A 13,363-nucleotide genomic window follows, 5' to 3' on the forward strand; every position below is an offset into this window, starting at 1 on the left:
TGTCGAGGTTGTACCACAGCATCACTATGATCCTGAACATTGCCATCCATCGCTTTGGCCGGTGTCCTGAGCTGGGACAGGTCCTGACCTGTGGCCACTGCCATGTTGGACGTGGGCAACGTCCTGCCCGACCATCCGCCTTCGTCCCCGCTGGGCATGGGGGCTCCCGGGGCCACGCCGCTGCCAGGCTCGCTCCTCCCGGCAGCTGCATGTTTGCTTAAAACTCGTTTAGAAATAAAGACAGAGGAATAAACGGTATTTTTGCTTACAAGTCTGTAGCGCGCTGAGGAGGGACGCAGGAACCTCTCAGTCTCACTCAGCCAAAAGTTCAAAGGGATTTGAAAGTGTTCGTTGCCTGTGGGACTGGGCACCCCGACTGAAGTCTCCATTAATTAAATGCACTCACAGGATACAGAGCTGGTGAGTAATGTCCTGTTTATAGCAGAACTGCGAGCGATTCTGGAAAAAAAAGAAACTCCGTGGGAGGGAAGATGACAGGGAAATAGAGTTCCTCGCAAAAGGCTGTAGCTCCTGCCATCGTTTCCAAAGGCAGTAATTAACACTCGCACCTTGATTCAGCAGCCGTGCGCGGGGTGAGTTGTTGCGGAGTCTGTCACACCTCAGTTGATGTGCACGGGAGAGGATCAGCAGCACGTGGGCACGCGTTCAAAAGTCAGATTTGGGGCAGGTCAGGGAGATGCCGCTTCCTCCACACTTAAATAAGGCATTTTCACAGGTATTCTTTTTTTTTTTTTTCCCCAAAACCAAAATTGTTCAAGTACTGAGAGCTGCTGCTCTTTGGCATTCCCCCCAGAGTGGCAAAGTTATGGCATGGAAGTGAGTTGGCAAACCCTGTAGGAAAGTTCAGCCATTAATATTTAAACGTGGTATGTTACAATTTGACTCACTCCTTTGGGCAAGGAGTTTCCATGCGCTGGTTCCTCACGGGCCCGTGGGATTCTTGCTGCCGGCCGAGGCTGTTCGGGCGGCTCTGGCGCGCTCGCGCTGTGGCTCCCAGTGCCAAGCGGATCGGGACTCCCTTCAAAGCCCATTCCTGCTTCGGAAGGGGCCAGAGAAGGTGCTGGGCAGCCCCTCCTCTCCCTCCCAGACCATCGTGGTTGCACCCCAGGGTCTGGGCGTCCCCGGGGGTCAAACCCCTACCCCTTTCATGAGAAGGATGCATCTTTTATCGGTTAAAATTGGCAGGTCATTTCCTCTCCTATTTACTCTGTTATTTTTGCTCACACGTATGTTGCAATATGCAAGGTGAGGCTCAAAACTGTCAAGCTCTTTAATAGAACCATTACTGTATTTTTGGAGAACGTACTCTTTTTGATTTACTGTTCCTTAGAAGACAGGAAATGGAGCTACTTGATTTCATATTTTAAACAAAGCCGTCCAGAGGTTTAATGAAAAAAATTTCCCCTGGCTTTCGAATTAAAGGGCTATGGTGAAAGATTTAGCTTAGCTATTTTGACTTAGAAAAATAACACACTAGAAGCATTAAAATATTTTGTAAAAATACTTTTTACTACTAGATTTTTCAGAGAAGAAAATAAGCTCCTCTGGTTTTCTCGGTCTTGGTCGGTAGGGCTAACTGAGAAATGAAAGGATGTTTCCAAGGTTTGGGATTTTTTTTTTTTTTCCTTCTGTAGAATTTATTTTCCTTTTATATTAAAAGCCTTGAAACAATTGCAATGCAAAAGACAAATCCTGTGCTTCTAAGCAAGGTGATTTGGTATGAGTAGTAACAGAAGCCTTTGCCATTAATAAAATGCGAGAAACATTAAGCAGAAAGACGGGGGGCCTGATTCTGCTCCGTCCAGCAGCGGCGTCCAGTGAGTAAAGTTCTTGTTGGGAGGCAATTGTCAGTGGAAAAGCAGAAGTGGGAGATGGGTATCAGGAGAAAATTAAAGTTTTAATAGGAAAATCTTGCATGTGGAGCAGAATTAGCGTGGAGTGTTTGGGGCAGTGTAAAGCTAAACACTCTGGAACCGCAAAACAAAGCGCTTTCAACCTAGGTGTTCAAGCCAAGGTTCCGGCTTGTTCCATTTGGTTCGCTTCGGGGTTGTTTTTTATTTGTAGTGCAGGGGATCTGGGATGGTGCTTGGGCATCGAACAAAGGAGGCTGATGGTCTTAATTTCCACCCAGTTTCGTCTTCAGTAAATAAGGGGAGAAGTAAACGTTCCACTAGCTTGAAGGCACCACGCGATAGGATGAAATATTGACACAATTTTAAGTCAGTGGGATTTTTTTCAGTGATTTAGTGAGCTTTCACCAGGATTTCACTAGTAATTGCTTGGCTAATATAATACCTAATTTGCTTCTCTCTTGAGTTGTTTCTAAATGAATTGCGCCTCATAGGTGGAACCTGTTCCACCATCAAAGCTGTACCGAGGCTGAGGGGGCAGAAGAAAAGCTGGGCTTCGCGCGTCGAGCTCTGATGTTGGCGGCTGTCGGTAGGGTTTCAGCGGTTTGTCAGTAAAGGCGCGGGGTGACGCCTGCCTTCTCTCAACCCTTGGGTAATCCCTTGAATCAGCGGGAGCTTTCCCAGCCGCACTGGTTCTGCAGTTACGTTCTGGCTGCGGGTTTTGGGGGATTTGGAGAGCAGGACACTCCACTGAGGTTTATTTGTAAACTTCTCTCTGGCTGACGATGGGGAATTCGATACGTTATCAACTGAGATACTGGGATTGAAAAGGGGAGAGCAAGGCAGCCAGAAAGAGATTACAATTTAATAAATAGCAGAGATATGGTTAGCTGCTATCAATGTGAGTTTAATGCCGTTAGCTCGTGTGCCGTTGGTAACGGTGTACATAGGGGCAAAGCACCCAAAAGCTCCTGGGGAGCGACCGGCCCATCTGCCATTTCACGCGCTTCACAGAAGAATTTTCCAAGGTGAAAAAATACCCAGGACTTAATTCTGCCTCCAAAAAAATTCTTTTACTTTGATACATCTGTTGTCTGCTGATACGATGGCAAGAAGAAAAGGAAGGTTCGTGACAATCGGTCTTGTTTTTCCTGAAACGGCTTTGTTTCACATCAAAGCGGGACAGAGCCAGGGCTTTATGGTAGGAGAGGACCTGCCTGTTCAAGCAAGATCCTATTTTCTACCCTCACCGAGTAACCTCGGTCGTGCATCTGCACGTTCAGCTTTACGTGGAACCCATTTCATCAGTGTGCATATTGAAATAAGGAGGAATTTGTGGACTCCACTGCTCCGCCGAGCAGATGGCGGCGCCCGGACCTCCGCTGCCCCGTTACTCACGGGCAGGACGGTCGCCCGCGGGGTGCAGCGGTGGTCGGTGAATCATGGCTGGATGCCTGGGTGTGAATCATATTGCCAGATGTGAACTCCTAACGTGGAAAAGGAGCGAAAAGGGAGGAAAGATAAAACCAGAGCTTCACCAGCCTCGCAGTTTTTTCCCAAGAAAACTTTGTGTGCAGTTAATCCCTCTAACCTGCATTTACATTAACACTTGCAACCTCACACGTTGCTGCTAAGAAGTTTTGGCAGCTCTTGGCCCTGATTGCAGGGGTAACGCTGCACTTGTCTCCTTTGCTCTCACTCAAGTATCTCAGGAGCCAGAGCCCGGCGCTCTATGAAGTTTCTCCCTGTACACGCATGCAGGCATCTTGGCAGAGCTTCAAAAGCCATTTGCCTTATTATTCATATGTCTGCTTATAGGAGCAGAAATGCTCCCATTTCTCACTTTCGGAATAAGAGCAGACACTAGTAAAGAAGAGATTTCTCATCTCTGGCACAACCCTGCAACCCTGTGGGAGCTCATCATCTCCCTGCTGCCACCCTGGGGTTTCGGGATGCAGATTTAAAAGCCCCCCCGGTAGGTCTCGGGTACGTGAAGAGCCCCATCGAAAACAACTGAAGTGGCTGGGGTCTCAGAGTCTCTGCAGAGTGGGGGTCTCGTGGTCGTGTGAAACCCCAGAGGGACGAATTGAAAAAAAGAAGCTTCAAAAAGAGGTCAAATTTTGCTTTTCCTCCTGCAGTTAGGGGAGCTGACAACATGGAAATGTTGCAGAGACTTAAACATCGTCGAAATTACTTTGCCTCCTCGCTGCATTTTCTCAAACAAGCTTCAAGAACCCTTGCTTTAAAACAAATTAGTAGACTGAAGTAACCTTATAAATCCAAAGACCCATTAAAAAGTTGAAATATTTGGTCATTCCTTCTCTCAGTTTAAACTGGGATTCATCCAGAGTTCAAGTGCATGTATCACATAAGAGCCACGGTCCCATTTTGTAGAGGTCCATTTTAGCGTTGATGGTTTTCTAGTGCCAGGAATCTACTCTGCAGCCAGGCAGAGAGATAAATCAAAGTTGTGTGCGCCGATGAAATTCAGGAGCCAGAAGTCACCATTGCAGCCCATATAAATCCCTGAATGCCAGCCCTGGTGCTTTTGTCCATGCCATTAGAGTTCAAAATTATCTGCCCCTCTTTGCTGATGTATGGATTAACCGGCTGCCCGAGTGTTTACTAACGGTTATCACCCGGTACTTTGGACGTTATCAGAGGAAGGGACGCCTGCCGCGGGGCTTGGTCTCTCACCCTTTCTATTACCACCTGTCAGTGGCAGGGAGTGTGCTGTGAAGCTGTACAGTCACAGACTACAAGTGTAGATAGTTTCTGACGGCTGATCAAAGGGGAAAACCAAAGGCCTGATAACAAGGACGTGTTTCATGTACTTTTAACTTTGAGAAACATTGGCATTTGCATTTTTTCCCCTCGGTAGGCTGGCAGAAACCAGGCACAATAAATGCTGCATATTCAGTTACCTAATAGTTGAGTAAATGGTATGTGCTTGAAGCAACAAAGCATAACTGTAATCTTGTTCCAAGTGGGAATGATTTAAGTAAGCCTTCGCAGAAGACTTGCTGTATAATAAAGTAGAATAATTTTAATTTGTACTTTGAAGTGATCTTGAATTCAGAATCTAATCTTTGCATTCAGCAGAACATCACACACTGTTGTGAAGGAGGTAATAACTGCAAGTTAAGGAATTATTTTAAGTATCTTTTGTAGGTACGTGCGCTCCGTCACAATAGCCAGCATCTTCGGTAAAGCGCTGCTGGGGAAAGAGTCTCTGTTAGCTCAGGTTTGACTGAAAATTTCACAGTGCAGGAACAGAGAAAATCCACAGATATCCCAGACCGAAAGAAGGGCTCGCTTTTTTCCTTCTGTAGACTTCCTTCCAGCACAAGGCAGAAAGCAAGCCGTCCTGTCCTCGTCAGCGCATCGCACTGTTGCGCTTTTCTGCTCAAGAGCAAAAAAGGGATTTTATGTAAAATTTGTGCCCATTAGCAAAGACAAAATGACTCGACTGTTTCCATTGTCTGAGATGAGCAGGGGGAAGGGCTCAACAGCAGCCCGGTGAAGACAAATCAACTTTCAAAATAATTTCGCATTGTCTAACATGTGCTTAATAACATACAAACAGTTTTTTAACGTTTAACATGTCATTTACCTCAGTGTCATTATGCTGATTTCCTGACTCTCACTAGTGTGAGACCACAAATGGGTCTGTATTTTTACTTTAGCCTTTTTGCTTGCAGCTCCTTGGTCGAAGCTGTTCAGTACATAGGGCTCTGCATGCTCCCGCTGTGCTGTTAACACCCACATTTTAACTAACGTGCTAAAATTAGCTTTTCAGGAACTCAAAACGCAGGGCCTTCTTTCTTTCTTTCTTTCCAATGCATATGTATGGAAGTGGCTTGGTCCCAGGGTCTCCCAAACATCTGCCTGTTGTTTGTTGAAGGTGCCTTCGACCGGAGCGTGACCTTGCTGGAGGTGTGTGGGAGCTGGCCCGAGAACTTCGGTCTCCGCCACATGTCTTCCATGGAGCACACTGAAGAGGGCCTTCGGGAGCGCCTGGCCGACGCGATGTGCGAATCTCCCAGCAGGGACATAGTGGGATCAGGAACAGGTACAAAGAAGAGGTGTGATCAGAGATCACGTACATCTCACCCAATGGTGATTTTTATTTTTCTTTTTTAAGTTTTGCTTTTCCTTTTCTCTGTACGCTACCTCTCTTAATTAATTAACTTTTACGGGGATCTCACTTAGTGCAAGAGAAGTCGTTTGTATGAAAGAAGATAGTGGTAGACCATCTGAGAAGCCTAAAGTAACTTGAAGCACAGTACTGGGGCCTGAGGCTTCCTTACCTACAGCTGTGACGGGGGCTCTCCTCCCTCCCCTGCCAACTCAGGAGCATCCCGGTCTCTGTGCACATCGCTGCCCTTGCCCACCCTGCTCCAAACAATGTCATAATCACACTCATCCTCATTTGGTGTCCTGAATAGAGCCACTGTGAAGCGCTGGTTCTGTAATCCAAATTAATCCATCTTCATCGGTGTCCATTATATTGATAAATTATATCATCTGTTTAAGTAAATGGAATGGCACGTCAGAGATTATGCTGCTCAGAAGGGGTCCGGTGGTAGGAGATGCTTAGAAATGTTAAAGCGCAATTATTGCGGGTTTATTGTCTCCATTAATTTTCACTAGTTTTAAAAAACGCCCTCTAGTAAAAGGACTAAGCACATCTTTAATCCATGCACCATTTGTGTTGTGACCAGCACCTAATAGTAACGGTGGCATCTAACATCAGCTGCCAGCTTGCTTGTCACTCTTCTGGAAACTCGCCTGGGAAGGAAAAGGAGGACAAGCTCTAGCAGAAACATCTGGGTGTGCCAACCCACGGACATTACAGAAGGGCTGCATAGAGCAGAAGCTGCCTCTTCCCTCTGCTGTTACCCTCATGTATTGTTCGTCCCCCTGCTTTGCAGGTGGGGGTCGTTACTGAGCACGTAGCCCACAGCAGGTCACCAAACTGCTGCCACCTCCCACTGTCTGGAGGAGGAGGCTGTAAAGAAGCAGAATTTAAGCCCTTGTATGTAGCTACAGATAGCAATAACCAAGCTGTTGAGTGGTGCAGAAGCACCCTTCGTAGCCCGACTTGGCACCTGTCGAACTGCCTTTGCTCCGTCTTGAAAACGATAGAGTCAAGGGATGGTTTAAGATTTGCTATTAACAGAAAGAGTTGGTCGAACACTTAGCATAGGTCTCAGGTACAGATCTGGTGCAAATTCTCACCAGGTTGTTGCCGTGGATGAGACACTTCACGTGTCCATGACTCCAGTGCTCCATCGCTGCAATGAGGATAGAGACGCCTCACATTGCTGGTGTGTAGTTTAGTCAACTCATGTCTGTAAAGGGCTGAGAAAGTGGAAAAACAGGCTGTGAAAGTGGACAAAGGCACATATTTCATCACTTACTGACCCATACTGTGATCAGAGTGAACATCGGGATGGTGTCCACTTCCGATAACGGGTCGGCTCCCCTCAGGCTGTGTACGTTAGGGGAAAGGTGAGGGGAATACCTTCTCTGAAAGCTGGAGCCATGTAGACATGTCCAGTTAAGGTGACTGACTGCCCCAGAGGCTTGACATTATACTATATTGTAAACTGAGAACTTTGTCAGAGGTGTATATTTTCCTTCCATTTTCACCAACCCCAGCTGATAGCAGTGGGTGCCAACTTCTTCGGCATAAGATTAGGCTCACAGTACTGCAGGTGTAAAGACAGTTTATAGATGTAAAACTGTTTACAGAGGTGCCATCACTGAGCTAAAATTCATCCAAAGAGATTTCTCCCAGCTTTTACTCCAGACACATAAATCTTCATAATGAGTGTAAGAGAGATGCCATCTCAAAGCAGCAAATGTAAGTGGCAGTAGTGATGAACACGAGCACTGACCCAACTCACCCCATCCCACTACCCTCCTCTCGCTGTCATTATGCTCTGTGTTTTCCTGCCTGTCGTGGGATCCTCCCTACCACTAACATACTTTATTCTCAGGATTTGGGCATGTGGTGACTCAGTGTGGCGGAGAAAACCTAGTGATAAGGCTGTGAACTCCCGTGCCCTTTCCACTTCCATCCCCTAACGGCTCTTGAGCTCTTCTTACCAGATGGCTGTAAAAAGTTCTCTCCTGCTCAGCCGGTACCTGGAAAACCGCACTTGCCCAGGGAGGCTACGCCACGCGTGGCTGCCAGCCGTGCGGCAGGCTGTGGAGCACGGTAAAGTGCTCCCATCTGTCTGCTGGTTAATAAATGGGGAAAGGTAATTTTGGAGGTACCTTATCCTTGCTTCAAAGAAGAGGTGTCTCCGTTGGCCCGTAACAAGTACAATCGTTTTCACTTCCCCAAAAACCACTTACATCTTAACAAACCGAGGCTGAACTGAATTATCTTTGAAATACGTTCAGTTTTCTTCCTTGGGTTCTCTGCTGCCCACTCAGCTCAATAGAGTGATATCAAGGAGTTCAGCAAAGAAGGGCACTGTAAATTGGCTTGTTGGTAGTTGATTTAGATATCGGTACTGCTTCCAAAGGCAGCGTTTATATTTCTTCATTGGACTAAAAATTATGGAAGTTATAAACCTCTTTCTAATAATCCTAAAATTACTTATTTTAACTTGTGCATGCCTTTATGTTATGCCTTTAGCCCCTCTTTGTGCTGCTTGGATTCTCTTTAGTCCTTAAATATGTTTTATAGAGATTTAATGAAACTTGCAAAATCTTATTCAAACTGAAACATGAATTAATGAAAATTTCTAACTCTTGAGTGTGAAGATATGTGCATGTGCGGTGCTTGGGTCCGCGGCATGGACAAAGACAAAATGGGCGGTAGGGTGGACAGTGAGACTTTATCAAGCGCTCAACTGGTCCTGACATGCACTTAATGGCAAGAGATAAATAGATTCTTTTAATGCCTTAACTGTTAGGACATAGCTGACACATAGATTTATATAGTAATCAGGGCTGATATGCTGCCATAGTGCGGAGGAAACGCGTGCTCGTGGTACACACACCACTTTGGGGAGCAGATATTGGCAGTGTCTTTCTTTCTTCCCTACCTCGACGCATTGCAAAGCAGGGCTGGCAGCTGGGTCGGTGGTCCTGGCTACTGGCAGAGGCAGAAATGACCCAAAGATTGGTTATACAGGCAACATCAAACTGGAGGATGCAAAAAAACCCCCACGAAGAATAATCTGGCATTTGCAAGGAAGAGGAACTAGATGGCCCGATGGGTCTTTTCCATCTCTGAGTCCAGCTGGTTGCCAAGGGCTGTCGGACAGTGGATGGGAGAAGAACCAGGTCTGGAAAATGACCCCCCAAAAATCTACTTTCCTTGTGACCTAAATGATAACTGCAGTCATCCAGCTAGTTGACTTGATTGGGAAACCAGCTTTTCTCCTTGTTATCCAATTATCCAGACGACCCATGTCTATCTTAAGTGGAGTCTGCTGTACATAAGCTGTCAGCCGAGATACACATTTAATTCCAAAGAAGGCGTAAATTGGCAAAGATGCAAAAAGATGTTTTTGCTGTTTCGGTTTCTGTCAAACTCTCACTGAAAAAAAAAAAAAGGAGGTCTACTCACAAAATGTTAGTGGTCAGTGACCTCTTTTGCTTGCAAAGCTTTGTGTTCAAGCAGCTACAATATTTACATTTGCAGTGTAGTTTCTGAGTATGTGCTGGAGCTTCACATTGTACTCTCAACAAAAAAAAGAAAAGAAAAACTAGTATGTGATTTATGAAACTGTGCTTCCAGGAGACAAATCTCTCTGACAATATTCCACTCAAACTGGACATGCAGAAATTGCCAGCCCAGGCTGGAAATCTTTCCCTCCAAAAATACTGTAATCAGTACATCTTCTTATTTATGTATTCCTTCAAAAAGTACACTTTTTAAGCTTTCAAGTTCATTTTGGACATTTCTAGGCAAAATATTGAAAATTAGTCTATAGTAGGGGACCAAGCCTTTATGGTGTGAGCGACAGGATGTTTTCTGAAACGTACGTGTGGAAGACTATTCCTGTTGCTCTGCCCTGGTTGTGTGCCATGGGATTTAAGCATGCTGAAGCCCAGGAGATGGATCCCCCTTGTGCTCCCTGCCTGTCCCCCCCAGGCTGAGGGCAGCATCCGTAGCCGTGATGCTGATGTGGGTTCCTCCAGCAGAGCTGTAGCGTGGTCTGTGCATCCCAGAGACCCAGTCTCTCCACTTAAGAGGTAGGCTGGCCTGAAAGAAAACCAGTGGGTCTGTCTGTCAGTCCCACGAGGGAGTTACCAGCTCCAGGAGAGCAGCGGTGACCATCAAACGGTGCGGCTCTGCAGCACCAGGGTGAGAGGTTCAGCTGGATGTTAAATCTGGGCACGGCTTCAGGCCTGGCTTTTACGTGATTTACCAGATCAAAACCCGTTCTCTACATTTTCTCGGGTTTATTACCATAAAGCATGGAGCACAGCGACAGAAGGGTAGATTTACTCTTTATCAGACTCACGCAACAGACAGGTTTCCAAGGGAAAATTGTCAATATATAAAATAAAGAAGTATTCATCCCTGCTCAGGTTACTTTGTCAATACGGCAAACTTCCTTTAGTGACAGATGTGCTGCTGCCGCTGTCAGACCCCTGATTTTTCTGCCAGAAAGTGCCGCTGGAGCGCGGGCAGCTGTGGAGATGCAGGTCGGGGCTTACTGCGCTCGCAGCGCGCCATTCCAGTCCGTGCCCAGCTGCTGCGTCTCCTCTCTTACAATTTGTTTGGCTGCCTGAATGTTGTACTTATATCTGATTTATTTTGACAAAGCGTACCCAAATTCACATTGCTGCAGCGTTTTACAAGTGGTGGAACTGTTCTGTGGAGGCACAAGAGTAGAATTGCTTTTTGTGGGCATGTAGCCTTTTTTTTTTTAATTCAGCATGAAATCCAGTGCCCTGTGATGGCTCAGTTTACACTGCAGTTTATGGAGCTAAACAACTTTTTTCTCCATCTGTCCTGTCTCAGGAATACATACGAATTTGCAGTAAGAGCCTATATTAAGAACTGTAGAGCAACCTCCAAATTTTGCATCTCAGAACTAGTGTTACAGGTCTGAACAGAGAAGGATGCGAGTGGTCATCTCATCAACAGCACGGTCAATACAACCTGCAAGGTTTGAAGAATTTAAAGCAAGGTGTTTAAAGCCCAATATAAAGTTTCAGTGAAGAGAAAAAAAAAAAAAAAAAAGATATGGTTCATTTTCTTCCAAAAACTCCTGCGAAACTCCAAGTCTTGTCAGCTACCACCTGCGGAAAGCCAGTGGCAGAGCACCCTGCACCTGGCCCTCGGAAGAAACCTCCTGGATTCCTTCCAGAGTTCACGAACAAACTCATAATGCAATGAAGGAAGCTCATATGTTTGAAGCAAACTCTTTAACCTGATTAATGGGATGTAAGTAAGTGGAGCTAATTAAACGTGCTGTTAGGGAATAGCCCATATGGAACACCGGGCTGGGCGCTCAGGGCGGTCGGGACCCTGGTCCCCAGCTGAAGTTGTGAGGTTACACTGGCCTGAGCCTAGCTGGGGTCTGGACACCCTTGAGCTTTGCAGGGGAATGTTTTTGAAATTTTTCTATGAAATCTGTGGTTTGGAGAAGTGAAGTCACACGCTTTCCGGTGTGTCTGGCTGCAGCGGGAAGCGAGCTCTGCTGCCCTCTGCTCCCGGGCAAGGAGCATCCTCCCTGGGGCTTTCCAAAAGAGAAGATGTCTGTGGCCACAAGCTGTGTTCAGAGATGAGCGACCACCGTAGATGTACCTGTACATTTAGTTTCAGGAATAGGATTAGCCCTGCATAGAGTCAGAGCTTTGACTGGTACCTTTCCATCCCTCCTTCCTACTTTCCTTCTTCTTCCTTTTAATTTTTCCAAGACAATTTTTCCCTTCCGCCTCCTCAGTTGGTCTTAATCCTAACTTGGACATGGGATATAGGAACACAGGAACACACAACCACTGATTTTCCCTCTGAAGAGCGTTTCTGCAAAGAGATTTCTGCATAGGTTCAACGCAAAATCAGCTTGGGCAGCAGACACCCTGGCGTATCAGATAACGCTGATGCTAAAAGCAGTCTTTGAACTTTCAGAATATTCGTCCCAGGGTCAGAGATTAAATTACCCCCCTCCAATAAGTCTAAGAGCTCAACGCAGTTCTTCCTACAGAAGGTTCATTTGGAGTAAGACTCTTTTAAAAGAAACGAAAATTCAGGGCTCTTTAGGAGCCACCATTTTTGAAGTGCTGGATGATGTGAAGAGCAGCGTTTGCATCGCACACATTTTAACATTGTTCTATTAATTATTTCTTACGTGCAACACGCAACAGCAGCGCAGCTGCCCTGTGCAGGACATCAGGCACTTCGGCGTGGGCTTCTCGTCCTCCCCTGCCCGTGCCACTGTCCCTGGAGCAGGGCCAGGGCCAACAAGGGCATCTTTAACTTCCCCAGCTCTTCAAATCCGGCCTGCCACCAGCCCCGGGAGTTTTTTAGTGGAATTTCTTCCAGGTCTACATTATTTAAGGGGGCGGGGGGGAAAGAATGCTGATACCACAAATATTTCTGGTGTGAATTTATGTTCATTGCTGGTTGTAGAAAAAGTCTGCTGATGTTTCTAGAGGGAGCGCTGAGACCAGAGACAGCTCTGAGTTTCTGCCATTCGATACCAAGTTGATCAACTGCATTTACTTATTATCAATTGCGGTGTGGGGAGATTCCTTTTCTTTTTCTTATTATTAAATCAAGGCATTTTTAAAGAAATATTTTATTTTTGATACAGACACAGCCGGTGAAGTAGCAGTAAAAAACATCACCACAAAGAGGCACATGGCTTTGAAATGTTTTGGTATGTAACATAACTGTATTGTTATCAGGTCTTAACTTTGGCACAAAGAATATTTCTCCTTGTTCTAACAGCAAACCCTCTGTCAGCTTTCAAAGGGTTACATACGTAACGTGTTCGTAGGGGAACAAAACAAAAAATATCTAAGTGTCTCAGATCGTTTCGCAAATAACATTGTTCTATTTCTCTCCTTAGACGAACAAGAGTTTCTTTGATTTTTTTTTTTTTTAAGTCAAATTTAGGATTCTGCTGTTCAGAGCAGAGAGGTCACAAGGCCCTAATGTATTTAGCATTGACTGCCCTCTCTTGTAGTGCGTCTATTAGTCAGTAATTTGATTTGTACCTATTCATTTGCAGTCCCTGCAGGAGCTCTGAGCTGGCCCCAAGTATAATTGGTGCTGTCTCTATTTTTACATCATTAGATTAGCCCCGACTCCTGGCCACTTGTTGTCTGCGCTTGTCTGTCCATTTATACAACCTAATGTAACACAAAATTCATTACTGATCACATTACTTTCAACTCTGAAGCCAGCTTTGTGATAAACATTTTGTTAACCCTTTCTTGCCAGCACACAGACCTGGGGGATAAATGCACTTTCCCTTTGCAGAAAAATCAATATCATAATAAAACAAAGT

The 13,363-nt window shown here is 45.7% G+C and overlaps 1 protein-coding gene across 12 annotated transcripts in view; it reads left to right on the plus strand.

The window, feature by feature from the left end:
- Window positions 1–13,363, plus strand: part of BCAS3 (BCAS3 microtubule associated cell migration factor) — a 364,218-nt gene that overhangs the window by 334,618 nt on the left and 16,237 nt on the right. For 4 of the 12 annotated variants that reach the window (XM_054209092.1, XM_054209076.1, XM_054209078.1 and 1 more), the window contains 2 exons: window positions 5,776–5,943; window positions 12,665–12,730. In XM_054209092.1, coding sequence (XP_054065067.1) covers window positions 5,776–5,943; window positions 12,665–12,730 — 234 coding nt within the window. Of the gene's footprint in view, window positions 1–5,775; window positions 5,991–8,955; window positions 12,621–12,664; window positions 12,731–13,363 lie in introns of those variants that run through there. The other 8 variants (XM_054209096.1, XM_054209097.1, XM_054209081.1 and 5 more) reach the window with 5 other exon arrangements.

Source organism: Rissa tridactyla, chromosome 7 (assembly GCF_028500815.1).
Source record: "Rissa tridactyla isolate bRisTri1 chromosome 7, bRisTri1.patW.cur.20221130, whole genome shotgun sequence".
Classification (NCBI taxonomy): Eukaryota; Metazoa; Chordata; class Aves; order Charadriiformes; family Laridae; genus Rissa; species Rissa tridactyla.